At 35.3% G+C, this 20,153-nt stretch overlaps 1 protein-coding gene across 1 annotated transcript in view; it reads left to right on the plus strand.

The window, feature by feature from the left end:
• The window catches only part of dpr18 (defective proboscis extension response 18), a 217,743-nt gene extending 204,975 nt beyond the window's left edge, over positions 1-12,768 (plus strand). The window contains exon 8 of the mRNA XM_067781933.1: positions 12,651-12,768. Within this exon, the coding sequence (XP_067638034.1) occupies positions 12,651-12,718 (68 nt within the window). The 3' untranslated portion in view covers positions 12,719-12,768. The remainder of the gene's footprint in view (positions 1-12,650) is intronic.
• Positions 12,769-20,153: the final 7,385 nt, after the last annotated feature.

Genomic DNA, 20,153 nt, shown 5'->3' on the forward strand with positions numbered 1-20,153 from the left:
AGCTCTGCTCAACTGAGTATAAAAACATACACGATAGGAAAAACCTTTATTGTCATTATTGAAATGAACGTGAGATACGCAAAGAATTTTAAGAAAATTCCTGCTTCTCTGATCGCCAAAAAGGTGCTCCGGCAAAAGGTGCTCCGGCAAAAGTTGAGCTCCGGCAAAAGTGGCGTTTCGGCAAAAGTTGCGCCCTACTGAAACAACCTTAACGCTGGGAAAAGTCTCACATATTTTCACCTGTGTTCCTGACGTCATTATCCAAGTCATATATGCCTACACAACAGCGCACTTATCACGGATTATTCAACCAACCATTTTTGTTATAACTACAGTAATAGTGACTACGAAACATTAGAATACATAACCATAAAAACAAAAAATATTAAATTTTATTGAATAGTTTTTGAGAAAAAAAATTTTATTTTAAAGTTTAAAAAATTTAAAAATCAGTGTATGGATGTTAGCTTTAAGTGAGAAGACAACTATCATCTTTGTCTCTTCAATAGTGTTCTCTTTCAGTTTGTTTTGTTTCGTTTGCCATCTCGTTATCTACATCTAACCCCTTAGGAAATGTTATATATCCGTTCGTCGGAATAACCAGTTCTCCCGTATTGTCCAGTTTCAGTATAATGTGCGTTTTGCTCCGGTTTTTTTTTTTTTGTGAAATAATTTTTAATAGTGCATGAAATAAATGTTTATGTATGTATGCAGTAGTAATGTTTCATACAAGAATCCCCCCCCCCCCCCCCCCCCCCATCCGAAGAGCTAGACCCGGTTTAACTAGCATGCAGAACCCCGTATGACATTGCACTGCCGCTAGAAAAACTTAGCGAACCTTCACTAAGGTTACATTACACTTTCCACTTCCATGCGATGAGGTTTCTATGCGGGCTTACTCAAAAGTGACGCAGTTTCCTGAGTCAGTGCATGGGATACCGTTTCAGCAAATGTTGGCTTTGGGTTCGCATATGTAACTCGTTTCGTTTCGGCATCCCGTATTCCATTTATAAAGCTCTGAATTTTAACCCTCTCGGTGTATTCTACGGGTGCGTCCGCATTTGCCAAATGATATATCTGTTTCCTGTGTTCGCTTCCGTACCGTCGTTCTTCAGCAGCCATCAATGCGTCATAACTGTTCCGTTCGTACTCTGGAATGGTCTGTTCCAGTTGTTCACTGCTGCGGTCTTCTCAAACTGTAGCTTAAAGACCTGAAAAGGAACAGTACCGTCAAAGGATGGCGTTTTTACCTTTGGATTGCTTGCTGAAACAGCTGGGCGATATAATTGCAACTCCTATATGCGACCTCTCAAATCATCCACTTCGGTTTCGATTTTTTTCCTCAAACTGCGTTATTTTCTCTTCCATACGCGCTTCGAGTTTTGGTGATATACGCGCCTCTTGCGCTTCGAGTTGTACTGTTATACGTGCCTCTTGTTCTTTCAGTTGTGTTTCCATCTTTGATGTTATACGTGCCTCCTGTGATTCCAGTAGAGTTTCCATCTTGGATGTTATCTGTGTCGACATTTCTGAAATACGTGTTTCTTGTGCTTCAATCTTCGATGCTACTGTCGACGTTTGTGCAGATATTGCAGCCAATATCACGTTCAAGTCTGTGGTGGTAACTGCCTGCGATGTTTCGTTTTTCTCTTAAATTTTTGTTGTTGTCTCGTCCCCATCAAGATGAAAGACATCATCCTCCACGTTAATTCCTTCCGACTCCATAGCGTCTCGTAGACGTGCTTAAAGTTCGATCTTGTTGCCGGTTGTATTCAATCCACGGGCTTCCAACTCCTTTTTCAGTTGCTGGATCCTTAATTCACTTAACTTCGCCATGTCTTTGTTGTGCTCTGCAACTCTGGAATTTATTCAACAATTCCTCTTCTGACACCAATTGCAACGAATTTAGTGCAAATCCTCTCCATTTGCAACCTTCTGCTAAGTTCGAATCACTATACTATTGAATAAATAACTCCAATATTTAATAATGCAAAATTGCCGTTATTGAAGTACTTTCAAAATAACACTTCTATTACTTGGCAGATAGAGTGCTTAATCGAAACTGGTTCTCGCGCATCTACTGTTGTCGCCTTTTATACTGTCTGGTTTCCTCGTTGCATACTCCTAGGCTTTTCCATTCCAGAACTTACTAGTTAGTTATCAGCTACAAAATCACCAGCCGCAACTACGTTTATAGCTTCTTAGATGCGCGTGAGTAATACTTGCACAAATTGTGAGCACCTCAGATAAGATATATGCATGTGTTTGTGCGTTGCTTCTCCGCTGCATGTACGTACATATGTGTAGACATAATGATTGAATTATTGATGTGCATCAAGTCACTGCTTAGCATCGGCTTAGAGATGATAGTATCCCTCGGTGCTGCTAATACTCGTTACAATATGGTGCAACAAATTACAAAAATAAAAGAAAATTTCAAAATGGGCGTGGCTCCGCCCTTTTTCATTTCATTTGTCTAGGACACTTTTAAGCCATAAGTCGAACAAAAATTTACCAATCCTTGTGAAATTTGGTAGAAGCTTAGAATCTAGGACGATAATTGTTTTCTGTGAAAAAGGGCGAAATCGGTTGAACCCGCGCCCAGTTTTTATACACAGTCGACCGTCTGTCCTTCCGCTCGGCCGTTAACACGATAACTTGAGCAAAAATCGATATATCTTTACTAAACTCAGTTCACGTACTTATCTGAACTCACTTTGTATTGGTATAAAAAATGGCGGTAATCCGCCTTCACATATACAACTACCACCACTCTCTTTTAAAACCTTTTATTCCTTTAATTTGATACCCATATCGTACAAACACATTTTAAAGTCACCCCTAGTCCACCTACAGACCTAAGGCCCACTCCCTTTTAAAATACTCATTATCACCTATCTTTTGATACCCATATTGTACAAACGCACTCTAGAGTCACCCTTGGTCCACCTTTATGGCGATATCTCGAAAAGGCGTCCACCTATAGAACTAAGGCCCCCTCCTTTTTAAAATACTCATTAACACCTTTCATTTGATACCCATATCGTACAAACAAATTCTAGAGTCAGCACTGGTCCACCTTTATGGCGATATCCCTAAGTGGCGTCCAACTATAGAACTTTGGCCCACTCCCTCTTAAAATGCTCTTTAATATCTTCCATTTGATTCACATGTCATACAAACACATTACAGGGTTACCCTAGGTTCATTTTCCTACATGGTGATTTCCCCTTATTTTGTCTCCATAGCTCTCAGCTGAGTATGTAATGTTCGGTTACACGCGAACTTAGCCTTCCTTACTTGTTCCAAAAAAATATAAATTACATTAACTGGGCTATTTTTCAAATGCTTTCCACTTTTCTACTACCGCAGTATAGCAATTTTGTAGATTAATTTGGATTATCACACACCTAGTAGGCTTGTTATTGAAAAGTTGTTCCGATTCCACGCCGTTCCTATAGATGTTCGAACTTAAGCATAATAGTAAAAATAGTACTTTTTTTGCTTTAGTACTAAATTTAGTATTGTCACGAATATTAGCAACACTAAGGGGTACTGCCACCTCTAGGACGATGCTGGGCAGTGACGTGAATTCACATCAATAATTCAATCATTGTGTCTACACGTACACGTACACGCAGCGGAGAGGCAACGCACAGACACATGCAGATATCTTATCTGAGGCGCTCCTAAAGGTATGCAATTGTAATTGTGGAAGTTTCGCTCACACATACAAGCGCATGTGGTATGAGAGAGCTATAAAAATTATACATTTGTAGTTGTAGCTGGGAAATTTATAACTACCTAGTAAGTTCTGGAATTAGAAAAGCGTAGAAAAATGCAACAAGGAAATCGGACAGTATAACAGGGCGGCAACAGTAGAAGCGAGAAGTCAGTTTCATTTAAGCTATCAATCAGTTGATTTAATTAAGCAAGCTATAAGTGTTATTGTGAAGTACCTTAACAAAGGCCATTTTTCCATTATTCAATATTGGAGTTATTTATTAAACAGTTTAGTGATTCGAACTTAGTAGAAGATTGCAAATAAGGGAAATTGCAAGTAAATTCGTTACAGTATGTAATCAAATTCTGGTCTTTTTTTCTTTTTAGTTGATTAGTCTTTTTATTAAATAAAACAGGAATTGTTAAGTTTGTAATAATGGTCTGAAATTCGATGTTGTTGTTGCTTTACTTTGGGACATCTCGTTAACATCTGAGAAGTTATGGTTGGGTGGGTTAAGAGCGGTAAATAATTGGTAGAAGAACCGCTAGGCAAAAGAAAGGTGTTGTGTCGCTTTCTAACAAGGTTAACCAACGATCATATTGAGTAATGAGGCAAGAAATTCTTTAACCCTTACGTGTGCGTAAATTTTTTCTTGTTAGGCCTTGGGTTTGTCTCAACTGGTGGTTTGGTCGGTCGTTTGGTCAACGAATCCACATAAGGGGCTGAAGCTCCGGGACAGCTAGGCGCACACAGGAAGACGCCGATCATCTCCTTCGTGCCACGAGGTAAACTTGGTACAACTGCGATACAATTTAATATCCAATCAAAGTTAATATACTCTGTGTGCTAAGCACGCTGAGTATAAAAACGTAAATAGGCAAAAGCTTAGGGTAACTACTTTAATTATCTTACTTATAAACTACTTAATTTTCTCGCCCAGAAGTGCAAACAAATAAAATAAAAGCATATAACTTCATTTACAAACGCTTCGCCAATGTCTATGACTTTATATATGAGTCGTTTATTTTGAAAGTGGTTTAAGTCCAATAAAAAAAAATGGAGTTAATGACAACAATAATCACAATCCTATATAATCTTATTTTTGTAAACAATTTAAGTCTAGTATCATAAAAATCGTTATGATTTTGGTGACTTGAAAATTACCTAGCTAACAAAATCAAAAAAAAATTATTTTGAAACTGGTTTAAGTCCACTGAAATAAAACTTGTTATTTAATATTTATTTAAAATTTATTATTATTAATTATTATCTGGATGAAGCAATTCAAAAGATTAAAAAAATCGAGTGGCAAACCTGTAAATTGGCTAAGGATATGTTGGATGCGATTTATAAAAAATGCACCCTATAAAATTCTTTATAAAGGATCTATGGAAGTGGGTAAAGAGTTCAAAATACTTGATTCATTACCTTGTCGGGGAAGACCAGGGAACTTAAAAAAAATAAAATTAACAGCATTATACATAAATGTACGTCCCATTTCAACTCCTAAGCATAAGGATATGATGGAGTTACTAAGGTATATACAATAAGCTGGGTTGATTTGCATGGACGAAAGTTAACCCATATCGCGCCATCGATTATTCGATAGACTTTGGGCTCAGGAAAAAAAAGTTCCACTAAGCATACCCAAAAAAATAATTTGCGAGCCTGCAAAATTTGAGTTTTTTGACTTTTTTTTCCTTGATTTTTAAGGTTTTTTTCATGACCTACTTAAAAAATTTTCATTTGATTTTAAAACTTTCATGTATACCCTGTCCGACTCAAAATTGTCCGCTAAAAACTTTGGCGATAACAGTTTTTTGAAAAAAAAAAATATTTTTTGGGTTTTCAGGAGTGTTTTGGTGAAAAAATTTATTTTTTCGTCATTTTTTTTTTTTTTTTCAAGGGTTCCTTCAGAAACGTGCAAAAGTGTTGCCGATGAAAACGAATTTGTCTCATATTTCCTATCCCACTTAAAATTATGCGATAAAAACGCTGTCATTAACAGTTTAAAACAAATTTTTTTTTTGGGCTTTGGGCAAAGAGTATATATTTTTTTTAAATTGTTAAGAGGCGTCACTCGATACTTTGTTGTTGCCAAAGCAACCCTGTCATGTCGAATGTGATTCTCAAGGAAGTTTTGTTTAGTTTTTTTTAATTGAATCCTATATAGTTATGCGGTAAAGTGACTTTGCATAATTACGATTTTTAGAAAGAGAATTAATTAATTAATTTAATACAATCAGTCAAATAAACACAAATACCCCACGAAAATGTATAGAAAGCGTTTTTATAAATACATCTGATAAAAAAAACCAACGACTACCTTGAGAAAACATCGAGTAATTTGCTTTGGCAACAACAAAAGTATCGAGTGACGCCTCTTGACAAATATATACTCTTTGCTTTGGGACTTGTTTTGGTCGAAATCGATTTTTTTCATTTTCAAGGCGCCAAATCATTTTTTATGTATATGTTTCCGTTAGACCCACCAATAAGTATACCAAAATAATCAGGGGACGAGCTAAGTTGATTTAGCCATGTCCGTCTGCCCGTCCGTCCGTCCGTCTGTCCGTTTGTTTGAACGCAAACTAGTCCCTCAATTTTTGAGATATTTTGATGAAATTTGGTAAGCAGGCATATTTTGATGGTGACATTTGTCGGAATCGACCGGATCGGACCACTATAGAATATACCTCTCATACAATCGATTGTTCAATAAGAGGGTTTTCGCCATTTCTGCCTCATTTTAACAGCTAGAAACATCAAATTTTACCACAAGCTTACGTATTGGGCATAGATTGTTGTCTGAAAAAATCATTAACCACGTATTGGGCATAGATTGTTGTCTGAAAAAGTCATGCACCCTGAATATTTTAATAACCTCACACATAACCTAAATGAGGAGAAATAATATGGCAAAATCTTCAATATTATCCTTAATAAATAAATGAATTAATATTTATTTTTAAAAACATTTTTTTAATGACATAAATAAAAATATGTAACTAACTTGAAAGCTTCTCTATTTATTTTAAAGCTATTACATTCATCTACATCAAAGATAAAATATCTACAAATTCTATTATTTAATTTCTTAAAAATAGGTTAGCTTATTCCTTTTCACAAACAAAAAAGTCATTTTATTAATTTTGAAAGTGGTTTAAGTCCATTTTAGGTTCTGAAATACAGCTTATTTTTATAGTAAATTTTACAAAACACATTACGGCCACCGTGGTGTGATAATAACGTGCTCCGCCTACCATACCGTATGCCCTGGGTTCACACCCCGGGCAAAGCAACATCAAAATTTTAGAAATAAGGTTTTTCAATTAGAAGAAAATTTTTCTTAACGGGGTCGCCTCTCGGCAGTGTTTGGCATTCGCTCCGGGTGTATTTCTGCCATGAAAAGTTCTCAGTGAAAACTCATCTGCCTTGCAGATGCCGTTCGGAGTCGGCATAAAACATGTAGGTTCCGTCCGGCCAATTTGTAGGGAAAATCAAGAGGAGCACGACGCAAATTGGAAGAGAAGCTCTGCCTTAGACCTCTTCGGAGGTTATCGCGCCTTACATTTATTTTTTTATTTTATTTATGTTTAGGGTCACAAAGCCATAAAAAAAATTAATACCACTTAACAATATTTTTGAAACAAATCAAACACAACCCCTTAAATATCACAATATAAGAAAAAATGGACTTAAGCCATTTTCAAAATAAACGACTAGTATATTTATTTCATTTACTTAATTACACCATTGTCATTATTTTCATGCTGGAATAGTATGAAGATTGTATTTTGGATTGAAATGGCTTAATTGTTTATAGAAGCGATGCTTCGAACCCGCTAAATGTCATTCATATACTCAGTGTTAATACTCACATCCAACCAGAAAAGCGAATTAAAACATAGCAAACAGTGCTGAATGATATATTTATTAAAGTACTAAACTCACAGAGCGTTTTACGAATGTCGGTCACGTAGTGTTGACTGTCTTTACAGTTAACATTCAACTTCCTGCAACCATCCAATTGTTGTAACGGCTGAAACTAGCAACTCTGACATTTGTTCACATGTGGCTTAAACCAACAACACACATTATACTAGGTTCAAACACACACCAAATTGGCAATTTATACTATTTGGGCAATTTATTACGCAATTTGTCATATAATAAATTGTAATAATAAATTGCCAATTTAAAAAAAATTGCATAATAAATTGTTTCAAACTGCAAATGCAACATTGTAAAGTGTGTTTATTGAGTATATTTAAACGTCAGCTACGCACGGCTGAACTATATGGTTGGCTCATCTCATCAGCTGATTTTATGTCTTTCATTTCACTGGAGTAGAGATTGTCAAAAGAAGATGGCAAACTCAAAATGAAACCAAAACATTGAACACATTTTCTTACAACACACAAAAATTTCAAAGTTTTATGTTTTCATTCCATTTCATTCGCCTAATACCAACACGCACATTTTGACAGTCTGAACAAAGGTATGTTCTTGCTGTAGAGATGAGCCAACCAGCTATCAAATTACTATTGTGTAAGCTAAATCGAGTTGTATGAACAGCACTCAATTCAAATCGAAATTTCCTCAATTTATTTTTCTGTTTGAACATAGTATTAGATACTCGTAACAGTTTGTTTGTAATTCCACGTTAATGCGTTAATACGTGCACACTTGTTACGGATGTATGATATTTTTTAGAAGCATTTATACTCCCTCACAGGAAACACATATCTTGAACCTGTAAAAAATAGTATTACAAATATATATTTATATTATAGCTGTGTTCTTTTTACATGTATATATATAAATATGCATTTAAATTTTATATGGACTGCTAAGTGCATAACTTTATCTGTACTTATGAGATTGTTGCGCTTAAAATTAATACTAAAAGGTTTGTATCTCCACTATCTCTCCATAAATCGTGTAATTCTTCATGAGCATTTTTTTAGTTGCAAATGTAGACGAATATACATGTAAAAAAAACACGGCTTATACTAACAGAAAATATAAAACTACCCGGGGTTTAAATTTAGAAAGCCCTCCATCCTTAACAAATATATATAGACAAATGTATGTATGCACATGTATTTTAACGGCCAAGTTTTTAGAGGACATTGAGCTCTAAGCAAAAAGTAATTTCTCCGATTTTCGAAGTTAGTCTCCAAAACATACAATGATGTTCTATGAATTAGAGCCACGCACTATCAAAATCGAATAAACGAAAAACTGAGGATCCTATGATAGAAAAGATGTAGCTGTAGGCTTCACATTGATACATCAATCCGATTCATTAAGTCTAAACCATTGCCACAAAAATATTAATATTATGGGTGTGACTTAAATCATAGCCAGAAGATATTTCTTGCCTCTATTCATGTCCAGTAATGAAATTGCTTGAACTTCCATTAAACTGTGAATAAAAATGTATGTGAGGCATTTGATTTGAGCGCATAACTTCGTCGAATGTCCATAGTTTTTGCTGACTGATCCACTAATACCCTAGTTGCTGACAAGAATTGGCAGGGATGCGCCTTTAGTCGGACCCAGGAGATACTTTTAATTGCTCGAATAGCTGACTGCGGGAATGACGTTAGTAACTACACATCCATTATCTATAGTATTAAGATCTGAGAACTGTGGTGGTTAGTTGAAATGTTCTATGTGTTTTTATCATAACAAGTCTTTTGCTAGTTTTCCTCGTTAGCTTATGATCATTATCCTGCTGAGACATTCATTGAAATGACGTGGTAAAATCTGAATATAATAGACACGGCTGCACTTAAATATTGTTGTATTTTAGAGCATTCCTCACACTTTCGATACAAATTGGGTAATTAGTGGGAATCGTACCAGGATCTTCTCTGTTTTTCAGTAAACATATTTCGGTCCACACTTCTCGAATAATAAGGAATGATCACGATAAAGCTTCAGCCGTCTTGTAACCAAACGCTATGAACCACCTTTGTCACGATATTAAGAGTCACTAGTCTGATTGCCAGACATCATTTGCAACAAAAAATTTAATTGGCTTCAGTGGCGTAACAATAGGGTGGCAAAATGCCACGGGCCCCCGACCCGAGAGGGACCCGGGCCAAGAGGCCGCTAACTCCAAAATATTTTTAAACGGTTTTATTTAGCTTGACTCTGTGTAGCGAACAGAATTTTGTAGTTGAAATTTAAGTAACTTCCCGATAAGCTACAAGCTTGAAACTTGAATATAATTCGGAACCCGATGACAATGCAATAATAAGAAATAAAACTCCGATAGGTGGTGCATGGATCGAAATATTTAAAAAAATCGTATTTGTGGTCCGATTTGGCTCATATTTGGAACACATAATACTGTAACGAATTCTGATAATTATGCATCTTCTGCTAACGTTCGAATCGCTGAACTGTCGAGTAAATAACACCAATATTTAGTATCGCAAACTGGACTTTTTTCGACTATTTTGGGAGTAGTACTTGCAATTATTACATGCTTCACAAAAGTGTGTTTAAATCAGTGGTCGGCAAAAATTAAAACGTAAGTGTATTATTGAAGACGAGAGCAAGCATCCAAGTAGGAAATTAAAGTTAAAATTACAACATGGAGAGGATGCATTTATAGAAAAAAATTTCGAAAATTTCATTTTTGATTCCGAAAAAGTTTGAAATATTCTCAAGTCCCTCAAATATCGCCAAAATATCGCTTAAAAAATCATATTTAATTTATTTTTTATTTAATACATTTGCCGCAATCGGGGAAATAAAATGTTTAAAATATATGGAGCTGACTTAAAAAATGAAAACATAAAGATACATTCAAGTCAATTTCTTTACTATTTCGCTAAGTTTTTTTTTTTAATTCTGCAGTAGTTTTTTGAAGTGCTGAAATAAATTTTTTTTTTGCTCAGAAAAAAAGGAGTCCAGAACGAAATTGGAACAAGTCAGGAAATTGTGTGAAGCAAGTCTGGCTCAACTGAGTTATGGCGTGCCGATCACTTTTTTAAATCAAACTGATTAGTTATTCCCCAGCTTGCGCTGCTTTTATACTCTCGGTTACCTCGTCCGCATATTTCTCCTAAGTTCTAGACGTTTCACCTTCTAGAAATATTGTATCTCCTGCTTAGTTATATGCGCGTATATGTGTGTGTAAGAACCCTGCAAAGAATGTGATTAGCCTAAGATGAACCCGCGATTAGTCGCAAAGTATGCGACAAATGCCAGTTTTGATCGCTTTGTATGAGTTGACCTGTTCCCTTCTGTTTGATGTTGTCCTATGAAGAGACTAATTGTACCCATTTATATCCGAAAGGGATGGATATGAGCAATCCCCTTTGTAGCCATATGAGAACATATGAAGACTAGTCCCTTTTCGTTTCAATAAGGACACAAATATGGTTCAGTCGCATTTTTCATAGGAGAAACACAATTGAAGGGTTTGCGAAACCACCAAATCTATTTTATGTAAGTTGTTCGCCCGCTTTTCAAAAAGCAATAAAAAATATTCTTAGAAAATGTAACCCTAAATCCGGCGTAGTCGATAAGTCCAAGTAATTTAGGTTGGGTATAGGGCTCCGCATTTTTCTTAAATAATTTGATTCAATCACCTGTAATCTTTTTCACTTCACTAACTTCATCCCGTTTTTTTAATATTTCTTAAAATGTGCTACATAGATTTCAAACTGACTAATCCCATCTCTGCCCGAAAGGGACTAAAGGGGATCAATTATGCCCAAATGTAAAAAAAAGAGACAATAAAAATACTACAAACTAAAAATTAATTAGGTAGGTCCTGGATACTAGTCATTACACTCCTCATTAATCTAGGGCGTTGATCAGACAATTAAATAAAAGCGTTGGGCGCACGAAATTTCTAAAAATGTTAAGCGTAGCATAACCTGATTAAGGTTCAGTTGGTTTAGTTATGACTATCAATAGAAATAATTTGACACGACCAACGCTTTTATTTAATTGTCTGATCAACGCCCTAGATTGATGAGGATTGTGATGACTAGTACCTAGGACCTATCTAATTATTTTCTAGCTTTTAGAAGCTTTTTAAAAGGTTTTATTTCACGAGTTTGGAGTGTCCAATTGTCAATTGTTTTTATAATGCTGAAACACATGTCCTTGAAGTATGATACAATTTTCTGCTGAATTCATTGTTTACTTTGTAAGTTATAGCTGCTAAGATTAGACGTGTTTCTATGAGGTTGGCGATTTTCGTTGTTTTCAAAAATGGATCAAAGGATTTGTATCAAATATTGCGTAAAAATTAAATAAATTGTAACAAAGTATGCAAAATGTTAAGAAAGTCCTACGGTGAGTCTGCAATGAGTAAAACAGAGGATGGACAAGTGAGGATTTTTGTAGCTTTTGCACTACGATAATGCACTCGCTCACACTTCATTCCTTGTTCGTGAAGTGTTGACCATAAACGATACTGTAACGATGCCCCAGCCTCCAAATTCGCCAGATATGGCTCCGTGTGACTTTTTTCTATTCCCATAAATAAAGAGAACCTTGAAGGGCCGTTGTTTTACAAGAATAGATGAAATTAAAAGCGTTTAGCTGAAAAAGCTAAAGGCTATCCCAAAGATCGAGTTTGAGAAGTGTTTCGAGGATTGGAAGAAGCGCTGGCACAAGTGCATAATATCTAATGGGGACTATTTTGAAGGCGACGACATTAATGTAGATGAATAAATAAATATATTTTTCATAAAACGAGAAAAACCACTGAGGAAAACGCTTTCCGTACAACATTCTATGACATAATTTACATAGAAATTTAACCTTTCGAAATTGTAAAAGTTTAGGGCTCCAAAAAGCTTTAACTTAATTTCCACAAATTTGCTTAAATTAAAAATTAACCGAAATGGATATTTATTACATTAAAAAAAATCATTCTGTATAATTTAAGGTGACCACGCAGCAAAATGTACGCGGACGCATCCAAAAATTTATGAGGTCAACGGAATGTTTATGTGACTGGCATAATACGCGAAAGCTGAATGGTGCGCAGTGTACGGTGGGTGGTGTGAAATGATGCTGCGCTGTGTTCTTTGGCATTCGTAAATATTTAGCCAGCGAAATTGTCACCATAAAGTTAATCGAACATTAATTCTGAAGTAGAATTTTTTCCTTGTTTACTTTACATACAGCGGAATGTGTAAAACATGTACACATGCATACATACGTACCTAAAAACATACACATACAAATTTATAGCATGAAGCTCAAATCGATAGACAATAGACATGAACCGTATTATTACAACACTAAGAGATAAATTAAACAATAATTTTGAAAAATGTTTTGTAATCTGAATATTGGTTTATTGGCTCACGGTAAATTATTTAAATTATAATGCTTCATATAAATCATTGTTATTGTTTATTTATCTTAACACAAGAGCACATGATTAACCGTAGTAAATTTTTAGCAATGAAAAATATTTTGAAAACTCATTTGAACCTACTTTATTTGCATCCAACGCTGAATGGTTTTCTTCTGTATAACGTTAATACAAATAACAGAGATCTGTACATTTATTACGTATACTTATTGGCCTGCCTGCCTTTGATTTACAATTGAAACTCTGTGGTTTTTAAATAAAGAAACATTTCATTTGAAATACTTTTTCCAACTTTCCTTCGAAGTGTCTGTGCTAGTGTTTCTAAACCTGCCTGTAAAAATGGAATTCAAGGGTCTGTTTCTTGTAGGCACACTGGGACAGATTTTCACTGGCCTCGAAATACGTACTTCCAAATGAGTAACATGAAAGCAATCACATGGACCTTATTCGCATTTCACGTCATTCTCCTGCAGGACTCTACTGAGAGATAACAAATCCATTGCAGGAAAATGCACTGATATAATTGATTAAACGATTAAATAAAAAAAAAATATCAAAAATACAAAGAAGTTTCTGGCATTACAAAACTAGAGGAAACTGGGTTTTATAACATTAAGACTGTGATACATCGTTTCACCATCGTGTTGTTGCGGGTTTCTTTTAGTAAGAAAATATCAAGAGCGTGTGTAGGTCGAAGGTTTGGATTGCGTTTGCAGGCCAAATGCGATGACATGCGATCAATGAGTATTTTCGGAAATGTGATTTGTATAAGGAAATGCGTCGCATTTGAAATGTTTCACCCAAAATTACGCAGTGCAGTGTAAGTGTGATATGAGTCACTAGAGTTAAGCCGGAGTCATTGGTGCCGTATGTCGTATCGCTGTATCCGTATCCCTAATATAATCAGCTGTTTATCGTTACGACGGTAAACCAAAACCCAATTGGTTGGCTACGATACGGATACGACCTTAGCGGCACCAATAATCGATTGCATTGATTCTCATAAGATAGGTCGAATCAGCTGTTATAATGTTACCGATACGGTTACCGATAAAGCACCAATGTCTCCAGCTTTAAGCTGAATCCAATACGGAGACCGCTTGTGCGGAACTAAAAGTTGCTCAAACGCCCAGTGGCACCATTATTAGCATATATGTATGTAGTTGAACTTAAGGGAGTTTCGCGTGTTGCTGTCGCGACACGTTTATGCTAAACTTTCATGATTTTAAAGAAAGCTGTGAAAGTAATGATTGGATTGTTGTACGCAAAAAATACTACAAAAAGGAATAAAACAATAAATACAAGGCGCGATAACCTCCGAAAAGATTTTTGGACAAGCTTCTCTTCCGATTTGCGTCGTGCTTCTTTTAATTTTAACGACAAGCTGACAGTGGAAACTCCCAAAATGTAGCTCCCCCTGAAAGAACAAGAGAACATAGCTATTTTTTTGATTATTTTGATTTGCGTAGCAGCCCATATCTTCCTCAAATATTCAGTTATTCTCAAGGCCTGTCATTTATGGTTCACACTAAATTAATTAAATGATAGGATCTGAACATATCATATATAAAAAAATTGTAAGTCACAAAAAAAGCAGGCAACATAACTTCTATTAAATTAAAACACAAATTTTTATTTCAAGCAAATAATTCAGAGTTTGTATTTTCAACAAAATAATGTAATTTCAGATATTTTTAAAACGATGCAACTTCAGATTTAATCGCTGCTTAGACAACGCAGCTTTGGGAGGATCTTCTAAGACTATTGGAGAACTGCGCTGTTGTATTTTTATGGCTAGGCTTAAGGGATCCCTCAGGTTTGGACTGCCTCAACATAATACATTTATCACATGTTAAGTCTGAACAAGTGACATGCTAATTATGGTTCGAGAACTGATGATTTCAACAGTTTGCAAATAAGTATTAAGCATACAGACTAGGCCGGGTCGGTTTGTGGGGAGGCAAAAAAATCGCCCATTGCTCTGTGAAAATCATATTCCAGGGATCAAAATAAGAAACTTTGCCGAAGGAACCATACCTCTAAAACGAATTCTGATGTCCCCCCCTTTGGGTCCTAGGGGCAAATTTTGAAAAATCCCACTTTGAAATGCCTATGTTTTTTCTTTTGGAGTTTATTTTTCTCTTTAGAAATTTATTTAGTCAGAACATATGTAAATGAAAAAATTAATTTAACTTAGTAATAGAAAAGAAATTAAAAAAAATTATTAGAAATTAGCGTTTTTACAACCCCCTTTTAAAACCAAGGCATCACTGTGATGCATTTGCATGTCGTAAACATAGTTGTGTGGGTTTTTTATTCAACTGTTTTAAAAAAATTAAGGTATCACTGTGAATTGAAATTGTCCCTACCCAAAAGTTCGAACCAAAGGGGGGACATCAGAATTCGTTTTAGAGGTATGGCTCCTTCGGCAAAGTTTCTTATTTTGATCCCTAGAATCCGATGTTCACAGAGCAATGAGCGGTTTTTTAAATCGACCCGCCCTAATACAGACGTATGTACATATGTATGTATGTATGTAAAAGTTTGTACGCAGCTTAACAGTGTCCCAAATATAACACAACCAACGTCGTAAAGACATTAAGCTTTCAATGCTTTAAATTTGGCATTTCTCTCTTGTCTGCTCACATATGTATTTTCTGCGCATGGCTATTGAGCACCACCAAATGCTCATACGCATGCAAACAATATTCTGCTCACATGCAAGTCCTTACTATTTGAAGTTCAGTTGGTTAGTAGGACTCATTGCAGCAAACGTTCATGCAGTGAATTTGAAAATAGTTAAGATTTGTTGTTTGATGACTTTTATTGTACTGCTGGCATTTTGTATGTGCGAATCTGTGCTATTGAGGTAGCTTACTTAACAAGTTGAGCATTTGGTATTTAGTTGCTAGAGAGGATTTAAAGGAAGCTACCCTTCTGATTTGTATGTATTTTAAGATGACTACATGGTAAATAAACAATTGTATGATGCCTGTGTATAAGAGCAGAAGATATTCCACCAGAAATACTTACTGAACTACGAGATTAATTTCCGCATTTAAGTCGCCATTCCTGCAATTCGAATGAACTACCTCTTTTCCCCTCAATAAGCCATTTAATCATTCATAGATGAGCTACACTTCAAGCATCCCCCCCCCCCCCCCCCCCCCCACCCAAAAATCGATTACTACTCGTATCAACTTAACCCTCATTTGTACTGATGGGTCCAGCCAGACCTTTTTGAACTTTAACTCACTCTTTCTACGTCAGGAGATGAGTTTATGTTTCAACGCTTCTTGATATCCTTCGTCATGTATTTTAGCAAAATTTTTTTATGCATACATTTATAAACATATGTAAATAGTTATTAAATTGAATTTTTCAGTGTCAAAGCCATATTGAGTACTGATGGGTCTGGCCAGACCCTTAAGTAAATAGCGTAATGACTAAATTCGTTCGTATGCATCGGCCTATTTTATTTTCGGATTGTGCATGGCTTTCTTTGCTCTTTTGTGTTTGAAGTCCCGTTTTCCAAAATATTTTTGTTTTGTCACTTTGCACGTGACATTAGAATTCGGTGTTGTCCGTGAAAAGTGTATTTATTTAGTAAAAATGAGTAAAATATATTTTATTTATGATAATGTGCCACGTAGTGATTCCACATTTTATGAGTTGGTTGCAAATGCTTTGGCCGAGGAAGTTGAAAACGATAATGACAATGACCAGAAAGATTGTGTCTCAGAAGTGGAAAATGAGTCGGAATTTGAAGCTTCAGATATTGAAGCTGAACATGAAAGTGAGGTCGCAGCAGATATATATAACAGTTCAGATAGCGACGATGATTTGAATACTGATGCAAGTAACGACTTTTTTGGTAAGGATGCGACCGTTTGGAGCAAGACAGTGGCGCAATGTGGTAATATTCGCTACCATTAGGTACTACGTGCTCCTGGTGGATCGACTATCAAATCGAGTTCTCCTGTTGAAGTTTTTGATGAGTTTTACACCAAACATATCATACATTATAATAAGTGAAACAAACAAATACGGTATGGAAAACACAAATCAATGGAACTTGAAAAGTCCTACCAATTTGAAAGAATCATATAAAAGCAGAGCTGAGTGGTTTTCTCGGTATTCTTATTGCAGCAGGAGTCAGCAACATCAATAACCAAGCGGCGTCGGTTCTATGGAAACCGATTCAAATGCCGATTTTCAGAGTAAAAATTTCTTACCATAGTTTTTTGACAATATCCCGTTATATGCGCTTCGATGACAGGCGCACTAGATCCTTTCGCTCAGAAAATGCACCCATACGATATATTTGGAACTTTTTAAATGGAAGCTTTCAAAGGAATTTTCGTCCATACAGTGACGAGCAACTCTTTCCTTAACGAGGAATAACAAAAATTTACTCAATACATGCCTTCAAAACCAGCTAGGTACGGTATAAAAGTATAGTGGGCATGTGATGCAAAAACTAATTTTCATTTGATTGGAGATATTTATACTCGAAAAGTAACCAATGAAGAGAGAGCAAAAAAACCAAGGAGAAAACGAACAGATACGCTTGGTTTCAAAATATGCAAACTCAGGACACATAGTAGTTGCCGATAACTTTTCTAGTTTTAATTTATGTAAGCGCCTAATAAGCTTGGGGCTGTCCTACGTTGGAACTCTTCGAAGCAATAAAGCATGGATCCCACCCGAAATTAAAAAACACAAGAATAGGGCAGTTGTTTCCTCTGAGTAAAAAAACAAGATTATTTTGCCATGAGTGTGAAGAATCTCTTTGCCAGCAACACTCAAAATGCTATTACATACATATGTTTTAAGTGCACAAAAACAAACTTATTTTAGTTTAATTATTTTGTTTTATTAATAAAATGTCTTGTTTAAGTTTTCAAGATGGTATTAAAAAAAAATAAAGTGCAGTTTCGATAAATTGAAGTTAAGTTTTCTTTGGGGTCCAGCCAGAACCATGGGTACTCAATATGACAATACAGGTATCCGTCAAAATGAGGGTTAATTATCCATTGATCCTAAGAGACTCCCTATAAATCAAAAACTGAAGACGTTTGAGCGTAAAGTAGGCTATTTTGATATCTAAATGTCAAACTGAAAACATTTTTCTTTAAAAACTATGATTTATATGCACTGCCTCTGGCAACGCTGGTTATGACTAAACTTTCTATTCTTCGAGTTATCCCATTTAAAATCTTGAGAAAATTTACGTGGCGTAAAGCCCTTCTCCCAAAAATATTTCTTGTCTTTTTATTAAGTTATTTAAAAAACACGTCAATCTTTTATATACAAAGGACGTCACATTGAAGTGACGCCAAATTGCTTACCAAATACTTTTACCATTACAGCCACAAATGCTTGAGACAAAAGTTTTTCATGAGTCCAAATACAAAGGCGCTAAAACTTTACTGCGCACAGAAATTTGAACGAATGTAGGTACCATGTCTTAAAAATGCTGGCATAACTTATATACATTAAATTCCCTACGATTATGTGCAAACTAAAAAAATACAAAAGTGTAGCTGTCACCTCAAATTGTGTGGATAAAACTGAAGACGCATAATTTCATTCTTCAATGTTAAACTGCTCAAGCAGACCTTTGGGATTAATTAGAACGAAAATATACAACTCTAAATGTACGCACTGTTCAACTCAGCATAAAAAAGTCCGAATGGTTTTATAAAAATAGAACGAAATTTTATATGAATCTACGCATATGATGAATGACAGTCAGTTGAATGATGGAAGATGTGACTACAAAATACGTGGACCACCCACAAATGTACAATGTAGGAATGGCGGTCAGACATTTTTTTTATTTTGACACGTTGTGGCTTTCAAATTTCATTTTTCATACTTGTATAATTCATTCAGTGCAAAAGTATCTTAAACCTCACTGAGGGAAAAACTGGAAATTGCTTAAAACAAGATAACTAGAGTATCCTATGTGACAGGAGTACCAAAACAACTCCCTTTCAGTTCCAAAAAAACCAGCTTTATACAAAATGCAAAGTTATGCAGCGTTGCCTTTGGTTGGCAAGTCATGCAGGAGAAACAAGCTCTGACTTTTTTAATCCATCGCCATAGAAAAAAAACCTGGAGGAGCTTTTCAAATATTTAAGCATAACGAAATTTATAATAATGAACCAGATTTCAAAATCATTCAATCTTTAATTTGAAGTCAATTTCAATTTGCTAGTTCACGAATGTGGCACCAAAACGGTACTTCAGCGCTAATGGGAGTCAATTGAGACTAACAAGCTCTGGAATCAGATGAAGCAGAAACAGGAGTGATCATCAAGATATGGCAGGCATCAGGCATTTTAGAACAATCATATGTAAGGCTGGATCTGTATCGTGCTCTACGATCCGTGAACGAAACCCATTTTTTATCACAATATCTCTGAAGTCGTATCTTTGAATGATATATGTTTACTAGTGTCAAGACGTACTCATAATATCATTATTTTATTGAAATTTTTATGAGTAGTTTGACAGATTCATGTTTATTATATAAATAAAATATGTTTTTCATCCGTGATCGTACAGTACGATGCCCACTGTGGGCCGCATTGAACTATGCACAAAATTGCAGAAGTTTGAAGAAATGTCAAGATGTCCTATTATTATTATACATATATGCTGTCCTTGATATCTTCTTGAAACGGCAATTGGTCAAACTGGTTCATATCCACGACTATTTCGTATAAATAAGAACATCGGAAAAGCACTAAAAACTCCAGTGAATATGCAATGATAAAAATATACATATGTACATATATATAATATAATATATCCCCAAACAGTTAAAAGTTTGGGCCCAGAACTATAACTTTTTTATTTATTTATTTATTTATTTAAGTTGAGCCTTTGAATTTATAGATTCTTACAGACTAGATTATGCAAATTTTTACATTAACTTAATCCTAAGAAAAATAAGATCTTAGATTGTTAATTAAGGCAGCATAAAGAAAAGTGTAGTCAGCACCTGAGGAGTTAAAAAACATATTAACATCAGAACAAGCCCTAGAAATAGGAGCATTT

This window comes from Eurosta solidaginis, chromosome 4 (assembly GCF_040869045.1).
Source record: "Eurosta solidaginis isolate ZX-2024a chromosome 4, ASM4086904v1, whole genome shotgun sequence".
NCBI lineage: Eukaryota > Metazoa > Arthropoda > Insecta > Diptera > Tephritidae > Eurosta > Eurosta solidaginis.